Source organism: Heliangelus exortis, chromosome Z (genome assembly GCF_036169615.1).
Source record: "Heliangelus exortis chromosome Z, bHelExo1.hap1, whole genome shotgun sequence".
Classification (NCBI taxonomy): Eukaryota; Metazoa; Chordata; class Aves; order Apodiformes; family Trochilidae; genus Heliangelus; species Heliangelus exortis.
The window spans coordinates 47,966,825-47,992,774 of record NC_092454.1 but is presented as its reverse complement, the minus strand read 5'-3'; the positions used below and the strand labels follow the sequence as shown (position 1 = coordinate 47,992,774).

Here is a 25,950-nt window from a genome sequence, read left to right as displayed (position 1 = left end):
TGTAACAGCTGACTAGTCTCCATCTGATTGTGTACTTCAGATTCTGTACCTGCAATGTGGCAAATTAAGGTAATTTCACTGCCCATATTTATTGACATGAATTCTTATATACACTTCCAGTTAGAATTTGTTATTTCTTCTATGCCTACAGACTCTGAGCTTACAGACATGCTGCTGAAAATGCAGAACTGTGACTAGTCGAGCTCAAGGTGTAGGAAGGCATAGCCACTATCCTGCGAGAGAGTTCAGCTTCTGGTACTTTACATTTCCTGCAGTTTTTCAATTCAGAGTGACTGCTTTCATCACTGCAAGCTGGCCTTTACAAAGCCAAAAATTTAACTATTCAGGTCAGGAAAACACTTGCCTTCAGACCTCCAAAAGATACTTGGATCCACATCTGACTATTTCCCCTCGCTCCGTACACAAAGCATCAGTAGTACACAACTATTAACCAGTATGACATTAGGTCCTGCAATGATTTAGTTTAATTCATAGCTGGCTTTGAGGTCAGACAGTAGCCTTGAATGAGGCCGGTGTGAAATCACTCCCTAACATCATAATCAGAAACACTGGAACAATATGTTTCTCCCACCAGACAATCACGATAGAGCTATTGCAGATGTCAAAGAAAGCTGGCACCATTACTGACTTTCTGCTGAGGCACTCTGCCTCCCCAGGAACAAAACCTGCATGCTTGCTCTGCCTTTGAGAACAACATTTCTGTTTTCTTCCTATTAGAAGTTGCAGATTATCCTCAGTTCCAGCATTGAACTTTTAGGTTGCTATAAAGTTAATGTGCTAGACAATGTTCATTCTAGGCAAGGCAGTGGGGCTGTGTATTTTCTGCCACCCCCAAAAAAGGCCATTATCTGTAATTACCCATTACCATGCATAATTATTTCTTCTTTTCTGGTCTATGGCCCCCAGGACTTTATGTTGTCACAGCTCACTGCATTATCTTATCAAATTTGTTAAGGAAGCTTTTTTGACCTTTTGAGCACTTGTCATAGAACATACAAAAGCTGGCAGTAAATTATCTAAGCATGTAGTGTGTGATTTATTATTTGTACCCTGCACAGTGATACCGTACAAAATACTACACACTAATGCCTTCCTATTCCCACTCCCTGCTTTAGCTAAAATGAGAAAAGGAAAGGAAATCTCTTCAGTAAGGGGAGGGAATGGCAAAAGATTGGAGTGTCTTAACAGGAAACTGAGGAACAGAAGAGCAACACATGGTTAAGCCTGAACTTCAGGCTCTGGAAAAGGTCCCAGCTGCTCTCCTGTCCAATGCCACCTTTTCCCTTTCTCCTTCTCCCTCCCCAGAGTCGGATTACACCATTTCAGCTTCTTTTCACATCTATGTAACTTTGCTGAGCCCCATTCTTTCACACAGCCAGCCATTTATTATCCTTCACTGAAGAAAGAGGGGCTTAAAATACTTCAATTCCTCCCCATTTCCCCAGTTTACAGCTTCTGCCAATATAGTACAGGTTCCTAAAAGACAGTTTTGCTCTAATATGAGATGCACAGGGACTGTGCTTTACAGATAAGTGTTGTGAGTGGAAGAAGCATATGGCTTTTGTCTCCACATCTCTCCAAGCTCCCAGGGAAGAGCCAGACAGTGCAATCCCAGTACAATGTGCTTATGCTACCAGTCTCACTACACAACAAGTCCACACACTGTGTTCTCCCCTTCATAAGGACACTGGAACTGGACTGTACAGAGAAGCAGAGCTCTCAAGAAAACAGGAGAGCTGACTCTCTCCATCTTAAGTTTTGTTTTCCCCTTAGTCATCTTTTTATAAAAATATTCCTGAGGGTGCTTTGCCTTAAAGCATCTCTTATGGGTGCTCGTATGTATAAAACTCCGAACCCACAGCCCTATTTAAAGAGATATTTAATGAATTATCATTTAACAAGTTCTAGTGAAAAAAATTAAAACATGCTTTTGAACTGTTTGAATAAATAAACTTTCCAAACAGAAGTAAACCTGAGGTATTTTTCTGCCACCATGACAAATAAAATGTCAAGGATCAGTACTCACTTTGTACTAAAAGTGTACAGTACTAATTACTTAACACACAGTCTTCAGAGTCAGGTCTTTCAGCCTTGCCACTAAAAGTCTTCTCCTTACAAGCAGAGTGAAAAAAAAGGAACCCTGGAATCCTGAAAGAAGCCCTGAATTCAGGCCCCAAGAGCCACTGCTGTGAAGACAAAACCTTTCTCCACATTTCTCCACAATTTGCAGAATTCTAATGCATCACCCTGTGATGGCTCTCAGGCAGTGGAGTGGTCAAGAGCCTAAGAGGTGGAGACCCTAACTTGTGCTACAAGGAAAAGAGAATCACCCCAGGTTTGAGATGAGCCACTAAATACAAGCAAAGAGCAGGGTCCACCAAGCAGCAGAGGAACTTGTGCTCAAACCCCTGCCCTGGAGACTGATTTCTGAAAAGTAACAGTGCTGTCCTACTCTCAGTTACCTATGAAAAACTACCTCTGCAGTCCTCCCAATTGCTTTGATCAGAAAGCTTTTGAGAAAATCATGTTTCTTCTTCCCTTCTCCAATGATGAACACCACCACAACCCCATCTTGAGCTCAAACAAATCCAGTGGTCCTTTTTACTCCTGCTCAAACAGCACTGGATGCCAAGCTGTGCTATCAGCCTAATCAGACGCGTGAACTAAAAGCAACTATGTCTCCAGGCTAAAGAGAATAAATCATAGCCAAACAGCTTATTGCCACTGCAGTCTATAGGTATCTCCCCAACCACAGTGGGAGAATACAGCTGCTCAGCAACTTTTTTCTCAAAACAGAAATAGGCATTTTTAAAAAGAAGAATTAAAAAGAAGTGTACAGACCAGCAACTCTCAGCCTCTTGAAGGCTCCTGGCCTCTTCCTGAAGCCAAAGCCTATAGGGGCTGATCATATTTATCATGGCTATGCCTTGCTAAGGCACTTAGCACCTGCCCACTCCTACCATGCTTTTCACCCCTTCCCACAAGCTCAAGACAAAACATTCACCTCTGTTGAAAAAACAGGCACCTCTGACAGCTCAGCAGGTGTTGTGCTGCAACACCCTTCACTGGATGGAGCCACTAGACTGCAGCTGGGCTGGTATTATTGGAGAGGAGAGGGAATAAAGGCAGCAGTGAGATGGCTTTCTCCATCAAGGTATCAACAGCTGTGCTCTCCTGCTTCTCCAGGCTTACTTGACTGCCAGAGCAAAACTCGTTCTCACCCTGAAAGGATGAGCATTACATTTTTCTTCCCTCTAGGAATAATGCTGGAGTCATCCTTTGAGTACAGTAGGAGAAGCTTCTCCAGTTGCACCTATAAAAAGCGAAACCAGTCCTAAGTGGAACAGAGCATCTTACCAAGAATGACATTTGCTAGAAAGAGGCACTCATGGATACAAGTTAGGCAGCAAACACAGCACATTTCAAGAAAACCTGGAAGATCCTAGAATTAAAGCTATTCATTATCATCTTGATTGAGTCCTGCAGTGGATGCACCCAACAAACAAGCTTTTAGTGGGATTCTGCATCGCCCTGTGGCTTCTGTCCACAATGTGAAATCCTGTGAAATGACACGGAGAACTTCAGCTTGGGCTGCTCTAGTCTGGTAGAGGCACAAGTGATTCAGAACAATCATGGTTTGTTAAATTCGTGGTTTGATGGATGGACCACTCAGTGGATTAAGCACTGGCTTGGCAGCTGCACCCAAAGAGTGGCTGTCAATGGGTCCATGTCCACGTGGAGGCCAGTGACAAGTGGAGTCCCTCACAGATCAGTGTTGGGACCAGTCCTGTTTCACATCTTTGTTCACGACATGGACTGTGGCATTGAGCGCCCCTTCAGCGAGTTCACTGATGACACCAAGCTGTGTGGTGCAGCTGACACACCTGAGGGAAGGGATGCCATCCAGAGGGACCGTGACAGGATGGAGAGGTGGAGCCATGCAATCCTCATGAAGTTCAACAGGACCAAGTGCAAGGTCCTGCGTCTGGGTCAGGGCAATCCCAAACACTGATACAAGCTGGGCAGGGACTGGCTTGAGAGCCGCCCTGAGGAAAAGGACTTGGGGGTGTTGGGGGATGAGAAGTTCAACATGAGCCATCAATGCACACTTGCAGCCCAGAAAGCCAACTGGGTCCTTGGCTGCAACATTAGAAGTGTGGCCAGCAGGGCGAGGGAAGAGATCCTCCCCCTCTGCTCTGCTCTCATGACACCCCACCTGGAGTACTGTGTCCAGTTCTGGAGCCCCATTTAAAGGAGGGACATATGGATGTGCTGGAGAGTGTCCAGAGAAGGGCCACAAGGATGATCAGAGGGCTGGAGCATCTCTCCTGTGAAGACAGGCTGAGAGAGCTGGGGTTATTCAGTCTGGAGAGGAGAAGGCTCTGAGGAGACCTTGTTGCAGCCTTTCAGCATCTGAAGGGGCCTACAAGAAAGCTGGTGAGGGACTTTTTAGGATGTCAGGTAGTGACAGGACTGGGGGAATGGATTCAAAGTAGAGGAGGGTGGATTTAGACTGGATGTTAGGAAGAAGATCACCATGAGGGTCGTGAGACACTGGAACAAGTTGCCCAGAGAGGTGGTGGAAGCCCCATCCCTGGAAGGTTTTAAGGCCAGGCTGGACAGGGCTCTGAGCAACCTGATCTAGTGGGAGATGTCCCTGCTAATGGCAGGGGGGTTGTAAGTAGATCTTAAAGGTCCCTTCCAACCCTGAAAATTCTGTAATTCTATATGGCGACTAATTACATCTTAGATGGGATGGTGATTGAAGGGCCACATAAGCTGTTCTCTCTCACCTCAAGATGTGTTTTCTGGTCTTTCCATCTTTCCTGCATCTCAGCCCCTACAGGTGTGCTGGTTCAAACCATGGCTATAACCCCACCAGAAGCTGTAAGGAGAAGCCTAGGAAACAGTATGAACAGGGCTCTGACCTATCAAAGTCCTCCCACAAATACACTTTTGTCTTCTCCAACGTTTACCAGTCCATGCACCAGGCTTGCTTCTAAGATACCAATGAGAAGATTACACAGCTTACATCTCATCCCCGTGAAACTTCTCCAGAAACATTACTGCATCAGATTCCCCGCTAAGACCTGTATTTTCAGACTTACAGGACCATCCTTCTTGAAGGACCTAATACATACAATACTGATTTTCTGTCAATTCAGTTTCCTCATCAATGTGTTAGGGGATTCAAATGCATCAATACACTCACATTGTCAAACAATTTTTTAACAATAAAAGATTACTATCTGGACGAACCTTTTACCCAGAAACTTCTGACAATTCACATAGTGTAAGCATCCTTTTACACCTGTATTTCTCTGGCATGTTTCAGTCTACTGTGGACTGTTCTGTTATTCCCACACAAACTGAAGTCGGGGTGATGGATTTCTAGCTATGTATCATACCACACTCACTATTCTTAAATATTGGCATGAAATCAGCTATCTTCCAGGGCTTGCAAACTTCCCCAGTGTTAAAAAGACTGGAAATCCATGTTAATGGACCAGAGAGACCCTTAGCCAAGTTTTCTGATGTTTTGTGTATTGTTTTGTTTGGTTTATTTGTTTTGTAATTCCGTATGGAAGTAATTCAATCCTGCTGATTTCAGTTACTGATGGAGATGGAAGCAGAGTGTCAGCATCTCCATATACAGCAACATAATTTGCCTTTCTTCAAAGCAAAGCCCAGAAAAAATTTTGAACACTTCTTCCTCTCTTTCACATATAGAATTATTATTCCACAATGGGTGACTGTCAACTCTTTGCCTGTGTTCCTAAATACAACCAAAAAAACTATCCAATTTAAGATTTTTTGTTAATTTTAAAAAATACTTTTTTTTTCCAGACAAAAATATGATTTGGGAGAAAAAAAAAAACAAGGAAGGAGAAATCCCTGCCAAAGACTGCTGCTCAGCATATTAAACCATACCCAGGCCCCCAATCCAGCTCCAGCTAAGAGGAGCTGAAATACCACCACTGATTTCAGTAGAACTGGGGAGGGCACATTTTGCTCACATTTAGCATACACTTAATAAAAAACATCTGCTGCAAACCATTAGCATGCAACTTTAAAACCCTCCTAATACATCTGAAGAAGTAAAACCTATGGAAAATAATTTTTATTTCCACATTCAACACATGCTTCATGACCTCAATAACAAGTCTACAGAAGCAAATCCTATTTTCAGTATCTTCTGCCACTGACTAGAAAAAAAAAGAAGCACTTTAGTAAAGAAAAGGCATTCAAAATCTTCAAATATGGCTTTGCATCTGTGAAGATGTTAGGCACTACTTTAATGGACCAGTATGTACTTGTTCATGCTGAACTAAAATATCAGGATTGTTTACATACCTAAGTTATTTGCATGCATGACACCTAACAGTATCAGGATGAACAAAAGCAGTGCTTCAGAAAACAAGGAGCACGGGAAAAAAGTGCCATTTTCAATCTTCAATATACTATTTAAGAGTATGACTACTGTGTAGCAGTCATATCAGACACCTGATTTGAGAAAGAAATGTACAAACATTAAACTCATTGCATTCAGACTGTTACTGAAGTGTGTTACAGAAGCAAAATTTAAGATCAACACAACTTTTAAAAAAATAGAGGAAGACACCATATTAGGAAAGAAAAGCAGATCTCTTGACAGTGATGAAAAACAGCCCAGACACCTGCAGGCACAAAGAAGCAAACTGAGAGGAGGAGAAACAAACTTGGTGTGGATTAAATGTAAAGAGATTTAAGTCATTAACAAGAGATCAAAGAGAACATTAAAAGGGAGGGTAGGCTTTACAGATGCCTGATATAGAAGACCTTGGAGGAAATATGACTGGGATAAAATCATTATGCCTCACACTAAAAATAATAAAGGGAGTAGGACAATGGTTGGAATTGGCTGGAGTGTATGCTTTGTTATAAGCTATATATGATGACAGAAACCCAAAAGGTTTCAAAAGAAGACCAACTAGTAATAACAAGAGAGCTTTTCCCCCCTGTCTGCCTATTATGTGATAGAAAAACTAACACCAACCACTGCAGACAACTGGACCTAGGCAAGTGAGAAAAATTGACACGCACGTGCATCGCTTTTGTACACAATTGACAGTGCTTCATGGGTGCAACAACATTTGCACTCACAAATGCAAATTAATCACTAATGAATGTTGTTCATGCAGATATGACAGACATCAGACCTGCACGTACATCTGGAATGCACAGTGATTAGAACTACAGTGGCTTACATGTGCTGAGGTTCAGCTGTGCCCATGACTACAGTCATCCAAGTCAGCAAACGGCGGCCTATGCTGTAAGCTACAGAAAGGCTATGAATACACACTAAAGACAAAAATTTAGGAAAAAAAAATTGTAACACAATTAGGCATCCAGTCTCACTGCAAAGGAAGTGAAGCTCAGTGTTTAACTGTCTCTTCACAAGTTCTTCAAGAAAAGGTAAAATAGAATTGTATGAAGAATGTTGTACTTCAGTAAATGAGCTATTTACAACTCTTTAGCAAAGGTCACAAAAAGGAAAAAAAAAAAAGGAATTAGAAGAAATATATGAATAAGTATTCCTACAAAAGAATCCTTCAAAACTGCATTTTAGTCCTCCCATCATCAAATGACAAATCTACTGAAAATGGGCCAACAGGCTGAATTTGGAAATTACTTGATAAACAGAGCAAACAAAAGCAGTCTTCAAGGTATAAGAAACCATGTGGAAAAAAAAAAAAGCAAGAAATCATGCCAGTGCTTACAGCTAAGGAACCATGCAGTCCTCCTTCACTCCCCACTTACATCTTTTCTAAAAACCAAAAGAAAGCCCCACACATTCAGATAAGTCATAATAACTGTTTCAAGGACACAGAAAGGAACAAGAGGTTAGCTGCAGATAGTGTAATAATGTGCCCACAGATAGAAAATTCTTAGTACATCTTCTGCTCCTACTCCATTCCTTATCTCACTGTTTGTAATGACAAATGGAAAGCACAAGCCAGCACAGATAACTCTCTGAATGTGAATACCCATATGCAAATACCAGCGTGGCAGAGGAAAAGCTCCTAGGGCACAAAGAACAATAGGTGCAGCCCACCAGCCCCGATGGCCTGCGGTGGGCAAAGAAACCCCCAGCACTCGAGAACCAGGACAGTGCTTCAGGTCAAGTCTGTTCAGCAGACAGCAAACTCCACTTGGCAGGGACCTTGCTCTAACAGGTAGCTCCTCGTATGGAAACCTCACCTGGCGGAAGAAAAGTTAAGTCACTAAGGTGATGCAAACACAGAAAGCCCCAGGGAGAAAAATTCTGGAATAGATGAAGGGTGGGAAGCAATCTACTACCATTCTTTTGGGGAAAAAAGCTCTCGGAAATGTGAAAGAAGGATGAAAATGCTTCCTGAGCTGTCTGTGGTTTTCACTGTCACCTCTCCAGCCAAAAAAACCAGTCATAAAAGTTCTGGGGCTGAGCAGTCCTGCTCAGCTGAACTAAGCACATCGGGGTAGCTCCCAGCTGGTCCCCTGCAGCCCTGCTGCCCCAGCACACTGCAAAAAGCTCCTCCCAGCCCCCGCCTCTGGTGAAGACAGCCCTGGATGACAGTACCACTTGAAAAGAAAAAGCGAAGCAATCTTCTCTGACGTTTTCCAAATCCTTTTACACTACCATGTATCCTTACACTCCCACTGAAGCTTCAGACAGGATCAAAAACCTAAAAAAAAAAAATGCAAAACTTCTTCAAGTAGGGACTTAACTCTGATAATTGCTCCAAGTTCTACCTAGGTCACCAAGACGACAGAAACACCACACTTTTGGCAGAATCTGCCTTGCTGAATAAACAAGTATGGCACTTCAGGCATTAGCTCAGTTAAAATACAGACACGCACACATGAAGCTGCAAAGACAACAAATGAACAGTGCTTAAAATGAGAGAAGCAGGGAAAGTCCAAGATTTGCAAGCTGTATGCTCCAGAACTGGAGAATTAACGTGAAACATCTAATCAGGGATGCAGAACCCTGTAACATCACGATTTATTTAACACAGTCAAACAATGGCCAGAGGCAATGAATCATATAGGAGATGACAAAGCTGCAGGAGATTTCTGTCATCTAGTTTAACCTGCACATTGATCAGAGTTTACCCCCATATTAATCACTTAAGATCGTAATCCAACACACACTTGAACACCTCTCCTGATTATGCTTCACTTACCCCCTTGTCCTAATGCAGGTCACTCTGTTGCTAATTGCACTTCTAGTTAGGAGAAAAAGTGTCTACTGTCTAATTTAATTTTGTCTTTTTTAGTTTCAAGCCGTTGCTCCTTGTTATGCTGTCTCAAGCGCTGTAAATAATCCCTCCCCCACCCCCATATTATTACCTCTCAAATATTTATAGACTGTTATATCCACCCTTAGTCTCCTTTTCTACAAGCCATACATCATTTTTGTCACCCTTCTCTCTATCCTTTCAGATTTATCTATGTCCTTTTATAATGAGATGCTCAAAACTCCTTTCCCAAGTACAAGTGAAAACAGAGCAGCTCAGAAAGGCAGAAATGCCTCCCTTGCTTCACAAGCAATACCTTTTTCAACAACTCAGAGCAAAACACATGTAATTTCAGTAGGAACTGAAAATTACAAAGCCATGGCTACCACATTGCACAGTTCATAACAGAGTTTTATCAGTCAGAAATTCAAAAAGCCCATTACGGGAGTTTTATCCTAAACCAAGGAAAAATTGGTCAATGTGAAGCAATCTATTAATATTTACTTAGATCAGCTTGAAGAGATTTAGCAACTGAGAAAACCACCACACAGAGAGCAGACCATCTCCAGCAACTGCTTTCCAAGACAAAGTCTAACTCATGCTCTGGAAACAATGACAACATAAGAGAGGCAAGACAGTTCGCAAACTGTTGAAAGAGACACATGCAAATATGTTTCTTTGTCTCTCATCTTAACTTCAACCATCTGGAGAAAAACAGATGTTTGTGTATGGAAAGGTATTAATTATTCTCAGATGAAGGATGCAAAACTTGTTTCTTTGCCAGCTGTTACAACCCAGTGAAGACACATCATGTTTTAACCACGTTCTTTTCTTCTGAACAGAGATTTGTTGGCTGTGGGAGAAGCTGGGGAAAAGTGCCAAGAAGAAATGCATGGACTGCTTGGATCTTGGTATTGAAGGAGGGTGGGCAGAACCAGGAGGCAGCCAGCAGCTAACACTGGTGAAGTAGTAGCTGGCACAGCAGGAGAAAAATGTCATTAGAAAGTAACAAGGAGACAAAGACAAAAGGAGGAAGCAGGGAAATGGACCTGTAACTACAGCAGACCTCTGAGGACGTATAGTCACGATGTTAGTTTTGGCACTGGCAGGCAAACCACCTAATGTATCCTTCTCCTTACTGCCCAGTCCCTGCTGAGGCTGCTGCCATCTCAATTAGCAGTCTTCCCCACAACCTGTCAACCCCCACCATTATGCCAATTTTGTCTTGAAATCTACCATAGATTCAGTCACTGAGTGTTTTCAGGTCAAAAGACTCAGGATTTCTTTCCCAGGCTTGCAAGTGCTGATCATTATTGAGGCTGGCTGAAGTTCAAATTTCAGTAAGTTGACTTAGTATCAATACAAAGAAGTAGGCATAGATTCACAGCACATTTTAGTTTGGAAAGGACATCTGGAGGCCAGCTGGCACAAATTCTGCTCAAAGCAGGTCCAGCTTCACAGTTGGATCATGTTGCTCAGGCACCATCCAGCTGAGTTTTGAGTGTCCCCAAGGACGAAGGCTCCACAACCTCTCTGGGCAACCTGTTCCAGTGTTTAAGCATCCTCAGGGTGAAATGTCCATGGCACCTTCACTGTTGCCCATCAGTTAAGTATAGTGAGACTTTCTGACAAAACTGAAATGTGGCAGCATATGACACTAATTGTGAAGACTTAAAAGGACTTTTTTTCAAAAAGAAAATTTCTCTTACTTTAAAAGCAGGCAATGATACTATTCAACTATAACTTAGCTTTCACCTTATTACCTAGGCAACACAACATCTGCAAGATCATAGCATGAATTTCTGAAATCACAACACAGTGTTGTAAACACCAAGGGTAACAGCAAAAAAGCACAGGAAAAGTAAAGAAGGCAAGGTAGGTTTTTCAGAGGCCACTCCAAGTTCAAAGGGATCTCAGAACCATCACTCATTAGGCACAGTATTATTGCTGACCCCACTATAGTAATGATTTATGAGCAGATAACAACTCATCTGTTCCTCAAAGAGTTTCAAAATTAGGGCAGAACCAACTGAAAGAAATGTATGAAGAACACTATTTTGTTTCCATAACATACAATTTATGTAGCAAAGGGAAAGAAAAAGCACAATCTTACTACCCACAATTGCTGATAAATACATTTTTAAATTGTCAACTAGTGACACCAGAAAGGCACCTGAACAATGCCATTGTTCATGGTCATTGCAAATCCAATGGGAAGTCAACCACTGCAAAGAAAAGGAGCAGAGGATTAGCCTCGTACTGTAATCCTGTCTGTACTGGATGATGCTTAACTGAGCCAACATGAGCACAGAGAAGCAGAAAGAAGGGGTGCTTTTCAGCACCTTCCAGTCACCAGGGGAAGGGAGTGTGCTGAAGGCCACCCCATGCCATGCACCAAATGCCAAACATGTGGCAAGGACCAAGCAAAATGAAAGAGCAGTGAAATGCACTGTCTCCCTTTCATAAGAGCAGGTCTCACTGAAAGGCTTCTCATGATCACACTCCTCCCTCCCCCTCACCCCCCTCCCACTCAACAATTTCTAAGTATTAAAATGGCAGAAGTACCAAACTGACAAGGAACAAGATAGAAACCAGGTTTTAAAAACTTAAATGTGTCTGAAAAGCCTGTTTTAAATGTCTCACCACAGTTTTTTCCCAAGTTCTGCACACTAGACAACCCACCCAGGTATATTTAACCTACAGAAGAAAGGGCAGGTAGTTCAGATCACGGGATCATGACTTTCTTCTGCTCTGTGCAATTAAATGGCCTTTGCTCTCAGCAACCTGCAACTTTTTAAGGCAAAATGCACAGAAACTAAAAAATCCATCTGCAAGAGGTTCTGCTACTGCCCTGCAACTATGTTCTGCTCCTTTTCAACTATCCTGCAAATCCCCAGTTGGGTTTTGAGTGTGGAAGACATGCTTCATACAAAGTAAATGTGGTTTTCAAGCTTGAGATGTTAAATGTGCAAACCCCTACACTATGACCATGATAACTCATTCTTCCTCTTCTCAAAAACAGCATGTCATGAAGGGATCTGAAGAATTGTATTTGGTCTCTCCAGGTGTCACAATATTTCTGATCTGTAGAGAAAATGGATACAGTGAGGAAAGACTCTCTCTGCCCCTGTGTCTGATTTGTGTGACTCCCTCAGACATTACTTTTCCACTGGTAAACAACAGTCTGTGTGACGGGAGTCCAGAAGAAAAACTGCTCTTGTGAAGGCAAATACTTGCAAGATGAACAGAATTACCACTGTCAAAACATCTCTTGCCCAGGCTAATGTGTCATACAGGGCACAGCGCACTCCCAGGATCCCTGGTTCTCCTGGGGCTGGCAGGGAGCTGCTGACTTCACCTGCTACAAAGCGTTTCACTTTCTGCCTGCCTTACAGATTACTCAAAATCCTGCTAAATCAGCATCAGTCTACCAAACTAACATGCTGCAACCCTTAGTCCCACAGTTTGCTTGCAGCTGAGGGTACCAGTAAACTGATGAAACAGCAATGCAAGAATCCTTCAAGTACCTGGCCCTGAAGCAACCTGACACCTAAAACAAAAACGTCACATCGCATATGGCAATTTTTTTACCTAACGAGACCTTTGTGTACTAAAAAACAAGGAAACCTCAGAACGTTTAAGCAGTATTCCTTGCTAAAATATCAGGTTTCCCAGGGTGAAGCCTTTACTCTGATGTCAGACGAAGCCACCCTTTAGGCTCCCCAGCTGCAGGCAGAGCACCTTCTCCAGCTTCAGAGCCAGTGCACAGTTACTAGTGGCATTAAATCCATACCCACAAGTTACTTACACTGCTTTCAACAGATGAACCGGAATTATTTTGGATAGAACTTTAGGCAATGCAATCACTAAGCATGAATTTCTGTTGCTACTTAGGTGCCTATGAACCCAGTCCCCTATTTTTTCCCAGATTCTTCCCCTTCTGGTAAAACACGTTCACCCTGCCTTGACTCTTGGCTGGAATCACTTCTGTCTGGAGATGAAGCTGTGCTGTTTTCAGTGTTGTCACCCACACACAGTTATTTAGTAAAATTCTTAAGAAACAATGTATTGAATTTCTCACAAATAAAAATCTTCTGTAAGAAAGATGACTTCAAATAATTTTCAAGTGCTTTGACCAAAATTTTTCAAACAATTCAGATTACTTTAAAATTAGGCATTTTCATGTTTTTAAGTCTTTATACTGGCATTGAATTGCCTTAAGATCACTTAAGGAATGTTTTGCATTGAATGACAATAATTCAATTCAATTAGTAAGAAATTATTAAAATGGGATTAATAAATTAAGTACCTCCACTGACATTTTTAAAACACCAAGATCAAAGCTTATGTAAATTTTGTTGACAGTAAGACAATTTCATTTTTCGACCTTTCTGTATAAGCAAGGGTTTTCATGTTCTCCTCAGTTACACACAATCTCTATACATTACTGAATATACTACTTTAATCTTTAGCCAGCTTTTCCCATGTCTATAGACAAAGCATGCAGTAATCCAAATACAAAAGGAGTAATTGCATCGATTCAAAGGTGACACTAACATAACTGCAATAACCAAAACAAAAAAGATAATAAAAAGCTATTTATTGTTTTATCCACCAAAAAAATTTCTCCACATTGGACTGAAACTGCCTGTCTGCAATGGATGCAACAAATCCATCTGCCAAGGCTTTAAACGGCCTGAAAAACAGAATGATGTCATTTGACAGACATACATAGGCACTGTCTTTTTATTAGTTAATGCAATGCACTGTTCACATTAGAAGCATCTTCTTAACTGGGAAGTATGTTCACCGTCATTATTAACACCAGCACAGATAATTAAAAATTAATTAAATTTCTTTTTCCTGTTTTCCATGTTTATATATTTTTAAAATTTTATTCTGCTTATACAGCAGAAATAAATTATAACCATTTTATTTTCATCCATATTCAATTGCTGTGGTTGTCAAGCGTAAGCTCTGCACAGGAAAAAGCATTTTGTCTGGAACCTTCAGCACCTCTTAAGTCATGGCTGTGCTTAGCAAAGGTTTTACTGAACCTGCAAACAAATACTGTCTGATTTTTTGTTTAGGTTGGGAGTTTGTTTGTTTGTCTGGGGATTTTTTTGCAAGGTTCTAATGCAATACAGCAAGTTGTAATAGAGTGGAAGGACTGCATCAGCCTTTCATAATTCATTACAGACACAGCAAGTCATGCAAGGTGGGCTGCTTTCTGCTGCTAGGGTCAGTGGCATTACCCACATACTTGGGTCCCATACAATGCTAAAAACTCTCCTATCCTGACAAAGACAGCCAGCGAACGAGCAGTTACCAGGACTGTGGCAGGAGCACATACCCTGGGAGAAGGAAGAGCTCCTCATAAATCTCTACTTGCAGGTAAACACTCTACTGAATTCAATTACACAGCCAGTCTATATCAAACTAATTTTAATTTTCAAGTAAAAATAATCAATTAAAATATGAAAGACTGATCCTGAATCGTTCCCATTGGCTCACCATACCGACAGTACATTGCTGTTCTTTGAGAGGGCGCCCTTCACAACCCTGCGGCTGCACGGAGGGGAATAGGTGCACGAAGAGCAGGCAGACCAAAACAAGGTCAGACCCTGTCTGACCCAAGCAGTTACCACCGCTCTCCCAGCACTTACCTGAGGGTGTGCTAGCTGCCGTCGTGGCTGTACTCGTCGAGTGCGTAGGGCTGCTGCTTTCCAGCAAGAGGCAAGAGCTGCCACCGCTGTTCTTCTTAACAAATGTCTCAGGGGCACTGGGCAAGGGCACCGGGTGGCTGATTCCCAGTTCCTCTTCCTGAGCTTGCTGCCTTCTCAGCGCAACCTGGGAACAAGACACAGGGCTTGTTCTCTGCTTTGAGCAGTTTGTATCAGCCACACAAGATTCAACCTCAAGGCTGTTTTTCCCTCATGTATGTACCTCTATGTTGTTGATTTTACAATCCAGCCAGGGGGCAGAGAAAGACGTAATGGTTATAAAACTATTTAAAACCAACCCCTTTTTTTGTCCAAATGTGTATGAACAAACTTCTGAAATGCTGGTGCCACATACACCTTTCTGACACAGATGCCATAATCCTACTAGCAAAATTAATAACAGGTCTTGCAATAGAGACATCCCAAACAGGAGGGATACTCTTGCGAGCAGCACAGGCAGCTTTTGACTTCACAAACCAATAACCTTGACCTGTAAAATTCCATCACGATGTATTAAAGCTGACTGCACTCACCCAGTACAGCTGCTCTTGGGCAAAACATGCTGTGAAAAGTGCAGTCACTACCCTCCTGTCCACTGGTACACAGATGCTGGGGTAAGAAACTGATCTGCTTGCAGGGCTCTGCTCTGCCTCTTCAATAGTACAAAGCAGCTCCTGATGAGAGCTTATACCTCAATCTGCTGATCTGTCCAAGCCTGCTGGTCTCACTCACTGACTTTTGGTGGATACCCAGGCTTGAGGGCATCTCCTCCAACAGAGTATTCAGCAATGGAATATCAGAATACAGTACACTGTACTAAAAAAGAGCCATTGTGGAAGAAGCACACCAAATACAGGAACCATGCTGCAAGCATCTCAGCCAGTATCACATATGCTGCACATAGCTGGCCAGGAATTCACCATTTCTTTCCCAACACTGACTACATTGCAAAGTTCTGGCTAAGCCCACAGGCACTATGCAGTCTGGACATGGGTGCAAACAAACCATATTCATTGCTTACTAACAATACACAGGACCTCTTTTGCCTTATATGAACTGGCAGATTGTTTTGCACAGCTGTCCACCCATGCCAGGTTATGGTATGTGTCAGGCAATATATATCACACTGGGGGCTACCTAACCTGAAACATCCCAGGTGACTGATTTGCTTCTGTATTTGACCTTTGGAAATCTGTCCCAGATTTCAGGCTGGATTCATGGATTTTTCTTGCTGGAAACTCTCCTAGGTACTTCCCTTCTCCTGTTACTGGGACTTCCCTCCATTTCCATATTGAACAGCAACATTTTTCTGACACAGATGCCATAATACTACTAGCAAAATTAATAACAGGTCTTGCAATAGAGACATCCCAAACAGGAGGGATACTCTTGCGAGCGGCACAGGCAGCTTTTGACTTCACAAACCAATAACCTTGACCTGTAAAATTCCACCAGCGCCAAGGGGCTTACTGCAGAAATATATCAAAAAGGGGGACAGACTTTCAATGTGTAACTCCTACACAGATAAGGTTTAGTTAGTGAGGCTTTCAAAGCCACTTTCACATGCTAGGCAGGGAATACAAAACCCCCAACAGGGCCACTGCCAGAACCTGCTAGCAGGAAGCATTTACCACCTGACAGAAGCTGATGGGCAGCAGAACAGTCTGTTCAGAACAAGGGACTTGAGCTAGCAACACCACATTTCTTGCCTCCACTCCCAAGGCAGGGAGCAAATATTTAGTACTCTGGTTCATTGTGATGAGAAAACATGTAACTTGGGGGTAGCAATCATTTCTGGACAGCCATGCCACCGACAAGAAGAATTTATTCAAATGAACGAAAGCTCTCAGCGAGGACATTTAGTATACCTGCACTGAATAACTGAAGAAAAAAATGGGGAAGGATTTAATCCAGGTCTGGAATGGTTTTCAAAATCTTGACAGCAGGACATACATTTTACTAGGGATCACAAAGTTCTAAGTGCAGGTCAGCTGCAATGGGACCAGTGGGTCTGCTACAGCTGCCTTCAGCTGCACCAGCCCCCAGCTCGCTTGCCCGCAGGTGCCGATTTGCATCAAAGAGAACTTGCAACCCCTCTCAGGGAGCTCAAGCACGCTGTAGCAGACATTACACTCCCAGGACCCCTCTTAACGAAAATTTTCAAGATCAGGATCACAAAATTTATTTACATTGCCGAAGTGTTGTGACTTCAGCGGGACGACCTAACTCAAAGGAGTTACTCCTGCACGCAACTGGATGCAATTTGCTTTCTTAGCGAATGCTACTGAATCCTCGTTTCGATGCAAGACGACCCAGCTACACAGGTTATTTACAGAGCCGCTTTATGAAAAATCGGGAACAATGCCGTTAAAAAAATAAAAAAGGCGTTTTACAAATTAATGTAACGAAACCGCCTAGCACCAGGAAAAGCAGATACACCCAGTCCAAAGCCACCCGTGGGAAATATTCTCGCTAACCAATTAGTTAGGTAGATTACTTATTATCTAGTTAAAAACACGTTGGAAAACGGCATCTTTCTCTCTGAAGGTTTTCAAAGATATCCCCGCAGCTTAGGGCTGCCAGCACATTTAGGTTTTGCCCACTTTCAGGCGGAGCTGCACAGCGGCGCGCTCAGAAGCGAGCGGTCGAACCTTCCCGCTGCCGCTCGCCACCGCTCCCCGGGACTCAATTCTTACACGCGTCCAGGGCATCACCTATTTTTATAAAAAAGAAGTAAAAATAAATATTAACATAGGAGGAAGAGAGCGAAAAGCCTCACTACTTGAGGCAGGCGGCGGTGCAGCTCCAGCCCGCGGCGAGGCTCCCGCGCAACCGCGCGGTCCCAGCGCACCGCTCCGCCGTGGCGCCCGCCGCTCGGCTCCTGCGGGCACTAAAACCTCTCCGGGCCCGAAGGAACGAGTCCACCGCCGGCAGCACGCCGGGCAGACAGCCCACCCCGCCCTAGGCAGACCTGGCCGAGGCGAGGGGCGGCGGGGGCCGCCCCGCGGGGCTCACCTGCGCTGCCATCACCCGCTGCCGCTCGGCGATCAGGCTGCACTTCTTGCACTGGCAGTCCCGCCACATGCAGAACCGCTTATGCCCCTTCAGCGGCGAGGAGTAGCCGTGGTTGCGGCAGCGGGCACACTTGGGCAGCCGCGGCGGCTTCTTTCCCGCCGCGGCGGCGACTCCGTCCGCCGGGGCGCCCGCCATGCGGGCCGCCGCTTTCCCGAAGCCGCTGGCGTTGTCCCCCGGCCCCGCGGCGTCCGGGCTCTTGCTGAAGGCCGGGGTGTCACTAGGCATAGCGCCGGCCTGGGGGGCACCCGCTCGAGGGGTCGGTGCGGTACGGATCTGCCCTGCCCCGTCCCGCCACCCCGCGCGTTTTGGCGGGCAGCTGCAGTCCGGCTTGGCCCCTCCCGCCGCAGTTCCCCCCGGCCTGTCCCTGCAGCCGCGAAGCCCACTCTCTCCCGCGGGGCAGGAGGCAGGGGTGGGGTACGGCTACCCCTCCCTCTCCGCTCCTCCCTCCCGCCCAGGCCGGCCCGGGCCGGTCGCACCACGGGGAGAGGGGGTGGTCTCCCGGCCGGCCGTCGGGTGCGAGGTGGGCGGTGGGTGTTGGGCCGGGGCAGCTGTAGGCACTCGGTGTCGTGCTGGGGATTCCCGCTTGGCTGCTCTCAGCCACGCTGCCTCTAGGCCCCGCTGGACAACGCGTCCCTCGCCCTGGTGGGACGCGGCTCCGCAGCAGTCCTGCCCGCCCTCCTTGCCCTTGCAAGGGTCGGCCTAGGCCGCGTCGAAGGCGGTATCGCCGCCCGTGGTCTAAAGGAGAAAGCCGAAAGCCATGGAGGCCATTTTTAAGTCTTCTGTTACCCTAGGTTGGAAAGGCCGCGTTCGGTTATGTGGCCAGCATGGCCTGGTGCAAGCAGTTGTGTGACCACCTCCCCAGATAAAACACCTGAGTTTCAGCAGTTCAGCTGCTTCATGAGGCTTCTGGCGCCTTGCTGGACTACATGTGCTGTTGGCAGGTCACCCTGCACTCATAACCCTGATGGGTATAAACAATTTGATCAGTATCTGTGTGGGCAAGTGATCACAGCAAATAGAGGAAGGTAGACTGCAGTGACAACTTGGTAACCAGGAGCTCGAGCAGGTGTGGGTGTTGAGAGAGGTTTGATCTGCAGAGGAAGGTAGGGGAAGATGCTGTTTCTTTCCTTTTTTACATAGGCTCCCCTTCCAACTTGGCACTATGTGATTTATAGAGCCATGCAGCTCCACAGATATTATTTACAGTATTAATATTTTGTCTGTTACACCTTTAAATCTTTCCAGGCTCAACTTCAGTTGACGCTATCTTCATGCTGAAATGAAACTATTAAATTACATCTCAATCTAAGATGAATGACAACTGTCAGATGAGTGACTCAACAGAGATGAAGCAGAAAGCGCCTGACATTATGTGAGGCTGATTTATAAAGATTGCATAAAGATTTCTATAACCCCAGCTTCATTACTCAGCATATCAGATGGTAATTAGTTACAGTAGGTAGAAATTTATTTCTGCTAGAAGAAGCCAAGGAAAGCTTCTCCTTCTTCAACAGCAGCTATCTCCCATCTCATTCTGCTCAGACTGAGCCTCCCTGGCAAAAACAGTCAGTGTCTATCCCAGCCTGAAGAAAGCCCCAGATCCTTATTATGCTTTAGCACTCAGTAAATTATATTTAAAGGACTTTTTCTTTCATGGTGAAACAAAAGACGTTTATGGTGCTTACCATCCTCCAGCAAAACCATGTTAAAAGCACCCCTGTTAAGCCCCCAGCATCGAACAGTCAGGCAGTCCTCAAGCGAGGCAGCAGCAGAAGCTGGGTTGGCTTGGCCTGGGGCTGTAACAAGTGTTCCAGTTCACAGATACCAAAACTTTCCCTTGCATTCGTTTCAGTTGATACTTCCTGAGGTCAGTAACTGCAAGCTTTTCTGTAAAAGAGGACATGAATACAATGCTTAGAAGAAAAATAAGATTTGCCGGTACACCTAATGGTTTATATCACTGATATTGAAAGAGATGAACAATGCAGACAGGCATACTTAGCCTCCTATATTGAAATGTGAAATTCCCACCCTGAACAAACTTGGGTGAGATCTTTTCAACTCATGTGGGCATTGGTCTGCAGTCTCAGAGTCTTGAAAGTGCAACTGCAGTAAACACAGGAGGAGGAGAGTAACTGGAAGGAGTGAAAAAAAGAGAAGCACAATGCATAACGCAGGAAAAGGTTGACAAAAAAGTAATAGCAGTCACCTGCTGCTTATAGATAACTTTTCACTAGGAACTAAGTGGGGTGGCCAAGATCAGGTATGAATCATAAAATGTAAAAAATGCAACAGTTCCAAGAATATAAATGGAGATGTCTTTCCCACAACTACTATTTTCTAGTCCTGCTTTTCAGGCTAGCTACATGGATCTGTATTATAGATCCATAATGTTAAAGAACCCATTGGTGAGGAACAAAATATTAGTGTAGTTAGTACCTATCTAGTATTTTGTGTTCTGGATGAGTACCACCAAATTACCTAGGTGCCTTATAAAACAAGTACATTGTCAATCCTTTAACAATGAATTGCTTTTGGTTTTTAGCTCAAGTCACACCTTGAGTATGTTTTTTGTGTGTAATGTTTGTCTCAAATTTTTTTTAATGGCTATTTGTTGAGGATTAGTACAAGGTACTGGATTTGGCATTTGTTGCAGTCGTGAAGGAATGGTTTGATGATAAACTGCCAGCAGTTCTAGCACAAATCAGAGCAAGTCGCACTGCAAGTCTTCAGGAAATCCTGGTAATTTATTTAATGTAAGTCTGGATGTCTCTGATTTGAATCCAGCAATTATGTCAGTGACTAAACAGTACTGCAGTTTGCTGGCATCTTTGGAAATAACTGCAATGATGTTTATGATGAAAAAACCCAAACTAAGCAAACAGAAGAAGAATAAAATTACATTTTCTGCTTTTTTTTTCTAGGTGGTTGATAGTTATCCGTTAGTTTTCACTTTTTTTGCACACATCCCTAGCACACAAAATGTCATCTCATAGTGATAGCATGTCGTTTGCCAATGCATGCCTTTGGCTGATCCCTTTGACTTTGCAAAAATGCTTTATTTGCTAACAAGATATTATGTTTGAGGGACGTATGTGAAACAGATGGGTCCCCAACATCACATTTGACAGGACTGAGCATCTTATTAAAGAGGTCACAAATTAAAGAGGACTCAATTCAAGACCATTGCCTGGAAAATGAAGACCTTTAGTTCCACAGAAGTCAGCAGGGCTGGGTGCATTTAATAAGTCTGTTTTACAGATCTGCTAGACCTGATTCTCTTCAAGACTTTTTTTGCTATCAGTGTTCAATACTTTTTTTTTTGCTATCAGTGGGTCAAGCCAAAGGATTTTTGCTCTCTGTTCACAGAAGATCCTTTTGACTCTCTCAGATCATCTTACAGACCTTGTCACCAGCACTGGGTTTGGATTCCTGACAGCCTCAGCTGCTGGAATGGTGAGGGATAGAAGATAAAGCATTCATATTGCCAGTCCGCACTGTTTGAGAACATCAGTGTGTCCATAAACTCTCTGGATATGTAGAACAAAATATCAAAGACAGCAGAGGTAGTCAAACAAAGGAGGGGAAAAGGGATAGCACATTCCCCTGAGACAATTATGGGGGCTGAAAAACTCCTCAGTGCTGAACTTGAGTGGTAGCCTATGCAGCTTTGCATAGGTATCTTGGCTGCCCTGTGTGCACCAAGTTTGCAGAATAAACGGGTGTACAGCTACCTCCATCTCCAGTCCTAGAGCTGTGTTTGTCCACATACATCGTGTACTCAGTGAATTACCGACTCTGTTATCAGCCTGGCTACTTGTGCGAGTAGCCTCCCGTGCAACTATGGGCATTTGCAGGAGTGACAGAGAAGATCGTGAACTAGAGGGAATGAAAAGATACTTCAGGAAAAATCCAGCAGGTGGCATAAATAAGCCATGCATTTTCTGGCCGCTTTGCTTGTTTACTCGTGGGTTCTCCTGTATCTTTTATTCACTGCTGATTTTAAACTTTCTTTGATTTTGAGAAAAGACCGTATTTTGCTCCCTGACTCTTAAAACACAGCCCCACGTTAAGTTTTGTATTTCAGGCAGAGAATTTTCTCCACACTTTCTGTCAGCACATAACCAGTTGTTGGGTGTTTTCTTGGTCTTTTTCTGTATTCGTGTTTTAATACATTCTGGTTTTGGGTTATAACTCGTAAGCAGCCTGCATCGTAACAAGATGTAACGGTTTCTTCTTGGAACAGGCAGATCTGAGCCCAAACCTTACCTTGAAATGGTGAATATTTGCAAGACTTTTAAATCAGCCTTAGAGCTGCTGTCTCAGACACTTAACTATGATGCTAGAGTGTTGTCATCCTCAGTGAAATCAAGCTCAGTGAAATCTGGTAAGCGACTGATGGCTTTTGCTTAAAGCCCATTCAGTCAAGTGGAATATTTCATTCAGAAGTAAGATTTCAAGTGCTTCATTCTTCTTTCCTCCAAAAAATGTTTCTAGGGCATGGAACCTGTAGTTACAGGGAGCCCCAGTAATTACTTGGCCCTCTTCTCCTCAAACTCCTTTATCCTTTGCTGTCTTGGTGTCAGGGGCTCATGTTCACCGAGTGAAAAACAGGAAATTTATGGTGCTGGCACTACCTGCTTGTTTGCTGCTTTTCCTCACTGAGAAAGGTGAGGGAGGAGGTCCACAGCCAGTCATCAGTGAGATTAGGGATGTCTTTCTGCAGCAGTTTGAAAAGCTGCCATTCCCAGCTCTGCTTGTAAAGACCAGCATTTGTTGAAGGAGTACAAAATGTGTGGGCTCTTCTGCACCCTCAGTTCACATTCTTTTCTCTTGCTGCAAATCCAGACCCACTGGGAAGATAAGGTATGACACCAATACAGGTGACCTTTTCCCAAAGGATGTGAGGGTGCAGGGAACAGCATAAGCTATGTTCCAGATTAGAGGACATATCTGCCACAACAGGTAATGTGCCTTAATGGCCATTGAAGTGGAAGCTGCTGTCACACATGGCTTGCTGCTGTTCTCCTGACATGTGGAAAAGGAGCCACCACATCACAAACTTCAGCTGAGCTACAGCTGAGAAAAGCCACCAGAGATTCTTGGCTGAGCAAATACATGTTTGTTGGAGAGATACAGATCAGTCAGAATCTAGAGTTTAAAGGTCCAAATGTCTGAGCTGTGGTAAAAATTATTTATGCAAAAATAAAGTAAGAGCCAGCCTATACCAACAGATGGCTCTTCCCCTTCTTCATTATGAGCCCAACCAATGGCACTGGCCCGCAGTGCTCAATAAAAACACAATTTACTGAAAACAAAATTCATTCTGGTACATAATGTTAAATGTGGTATAAGAAGAAAGCAGATTTCAAGTACAGTGAAGGAAATAGAATGGAACCAATTGTAAAATGCATGTGCTTCTCACATCACCACTGTAACAGGGATAAACAATATAATATTTTTTTCCTTAACACCTACATTCTCTATTTCCTCTTTTCCCATGCAAGTCAGAATAATTTAAATGCAGAGTTAAAGGCTGAAGAGAATACACTGTCAGGTCCATGGAAATTTCAGTGATTGTTAATAATTTATTTGGATAGCTATTTGGAAGAATTATTAGGTCCAACTTACAAAACAGAAGTAAAAAAGTGTGTATAGAGAAACCACCACACTTAAAAATCAATTGGATCCAGTGACTTGGTACACTGAAGACTCTTGCATGACTCATTAAGCTGACATTTCTAACATTTGTAATTCACACTGTACGAATTACAGAATCACATAACATTCGAGCGCTTTCATCTCTGCACTACTGCAGAGAATACCCTTAGTTTTGAATATTGTCATCAATTCAGCTCTAAGATATTGGTGGTGGAGCTGAGTTTGATAGACTGACAGAGTGTGACAAACTGAGCCCCAGCCTCTTATAAATAGGCAACACAATTAATTGTTGCTTTTTTTATTTATGATCCTTAATCTTTTAATGGATAAAGTTAAATTCTCACTTTATTGAACAAGATAATTTGTATTTAAATTAATAAATAGATCATTTAAAATTACAAAGCACATGCTTTTTTACCTCTGCTTTCTTTTGAATTGTTGGAGTTTTTGTTGTTTTACACTCTTGATCTTCTGTAACCTAAAACTGCTGGAGCTCCATAATTGTGAGGGATAGTTTCCGCTGAGCTAACTGAAGGGGCAAGTTTCGCTGCGTTGATTTACTGGTTGTACTATTTATTTAATTATTTGTACATTTTTATTTGTTGCTTCTAATTCTGATGCTTGATAGAAACAAAAATATTTCATTACACCTTCTGAATGTTTTTTCTTCTTTTTTCTTTCAGCCTTATCATTTTCACCTAATACTCTGCTCTCAGGAGAGCACATTTCATTCTGCAGGACTTACCATTAAAAACAGTCAGTGTAGCGCACATGTCTAAGAGCAAAGTTTTGTGATACTTTTCCCCCATTTCTTCCCCCTTTACACATGGAATCTTTTATATCCTCTGAGGAGGTGCAGGGCAAGGGGGGCAGGATTGTCAGTATTGCCTCCAGCTACAGCTGAGCTCCTCCAAATATTTTAATCATAGTCAAATGACTGTTACTTAATCAGCCATGCTGTGAAATGGCTTGATGTGAGCTGCTGACCTTTTGCATCTCCTGAATTCAGAGAGCATTTCTTCTTCCCTGGCTGCCTGGTTGTCCTTCCCTGCAGACTCTCCTGTCAGCCCTCAGTGTTCTTGAGCTGCCAGAGCAATCGGACCATTCAGAGGTGGTTCCCAAATGCTGAAGGCAGCGTATTGGGATTCCCCGTCTTTAAGGGCTCATCCCTCCTCCATGCTGGAAATCCAATTCAGAGGAAGGACTTGAGAAATCTGGGTCCCAGAAGACCTACACCTCTCAAGTAAGGCTTTGCTTAGTGGTATCAAGATACATATAACCAGAGGACTTAAGTTAGTTGGCTTCCTTAGGTAACATTTTTTTTCTGTCACTTGCATGTTAGTCAGCAGTGGCAAGGTTGACTGTCTCTGTACTCCTTGTTTGCATGCAGGCCAACAAGAGTAATAGAGTTTCAGTAGTTCTGCTAGCTAGAAGGTGCTAAGGAAGATGACACACTGTTACAAATTATTTCAACTGTTAGGCTATTAATTTAATTAGTCTGGCTTTGTCTAGACACAGAGATGCTTTCTCAGGTGATTGAAACATTGGGTGGCAACTAGTTAGTCAGAAATCTTTTACTTTCTGTCATCCATATGCACACAGTGTTTCTCCCAGATGCTAAATAAAGGTGTTGTGAGCCCCACTCATACATCCTGGCTAAGTGCATGCAAATATTCACGTTGCCTGGGTAAAGTCTTTTCAAATATCATGAGTTTGAAACTGTAACGGGTAACACACAGTAAGGTTGAGACCAAAGAGTAGTTTTGCTGGATGTTCATCCTTGTTTTCTCTTACCTGTTTTCCAGAAACAACGGCATGGCAATTGCCTTTTCACTACTGTAAGGCAGCTTCTGCAAAATCACAATGATGACATCTTGAAAGATTTTTTTATTAGGCACTGGAATGTGAGAAGGGTGCACCTGTGAAAACTGCCCGAATATCTTTTAACACAATAGTCCATATCTCCTCTCTGAAGGACTCAATATGTTCTACAGGGTGAATGATACATATTTTAAATACCTGCCTGTTTGCTCATCAGCCTCATAGCCCATCAAGCCTGTGATGTTCTGGTCCACTGGGTGAAAACACATGCCTTAACCAACTTCCAGTAGCTGTTTATTCCTAGGTGCTCCAGTAAGATTTCTCCTATCATTTTTTCAAAGTAAACTTCAAGAATAAAATGAAAATGACACATTAATACACTCATAAAA

At 43.3% G+C, this 25,950-nt stretch overlaps 1 protein-coding gene across 1 annotated transcript in view; it reads right to left on the bottom strand.

Annotated features, from left to right (window-relative positions):
* The window catches only part of DMRT1 (doublesex and mab-3 related transcription factor 1), a 58,855-nt gene extending 40,352 nt beyond the window's left edge, over positions 1–18,503 (bottom strand). Inside the window, exons 1-2 of the mRNA XM_071731137.1 lie at positions 18,020–18,503; positions 14,948–15,131 (exon numbers count right to left, since the gene is read on the bottom strand). Coding sequence (XP_071587238.1) covers positions 14,948–15,131; positions 18,020–18,304 — 469 coding nt within the window. The 5' untranslated portion in view covers positions 18,305–18,503. The remainder of the gene's footprint in view (positions 1–14,947; positions 15,132–18,019) is intronic.
* Positions 18,504–25,950: the final 7,447 nt, after the last annotated feature.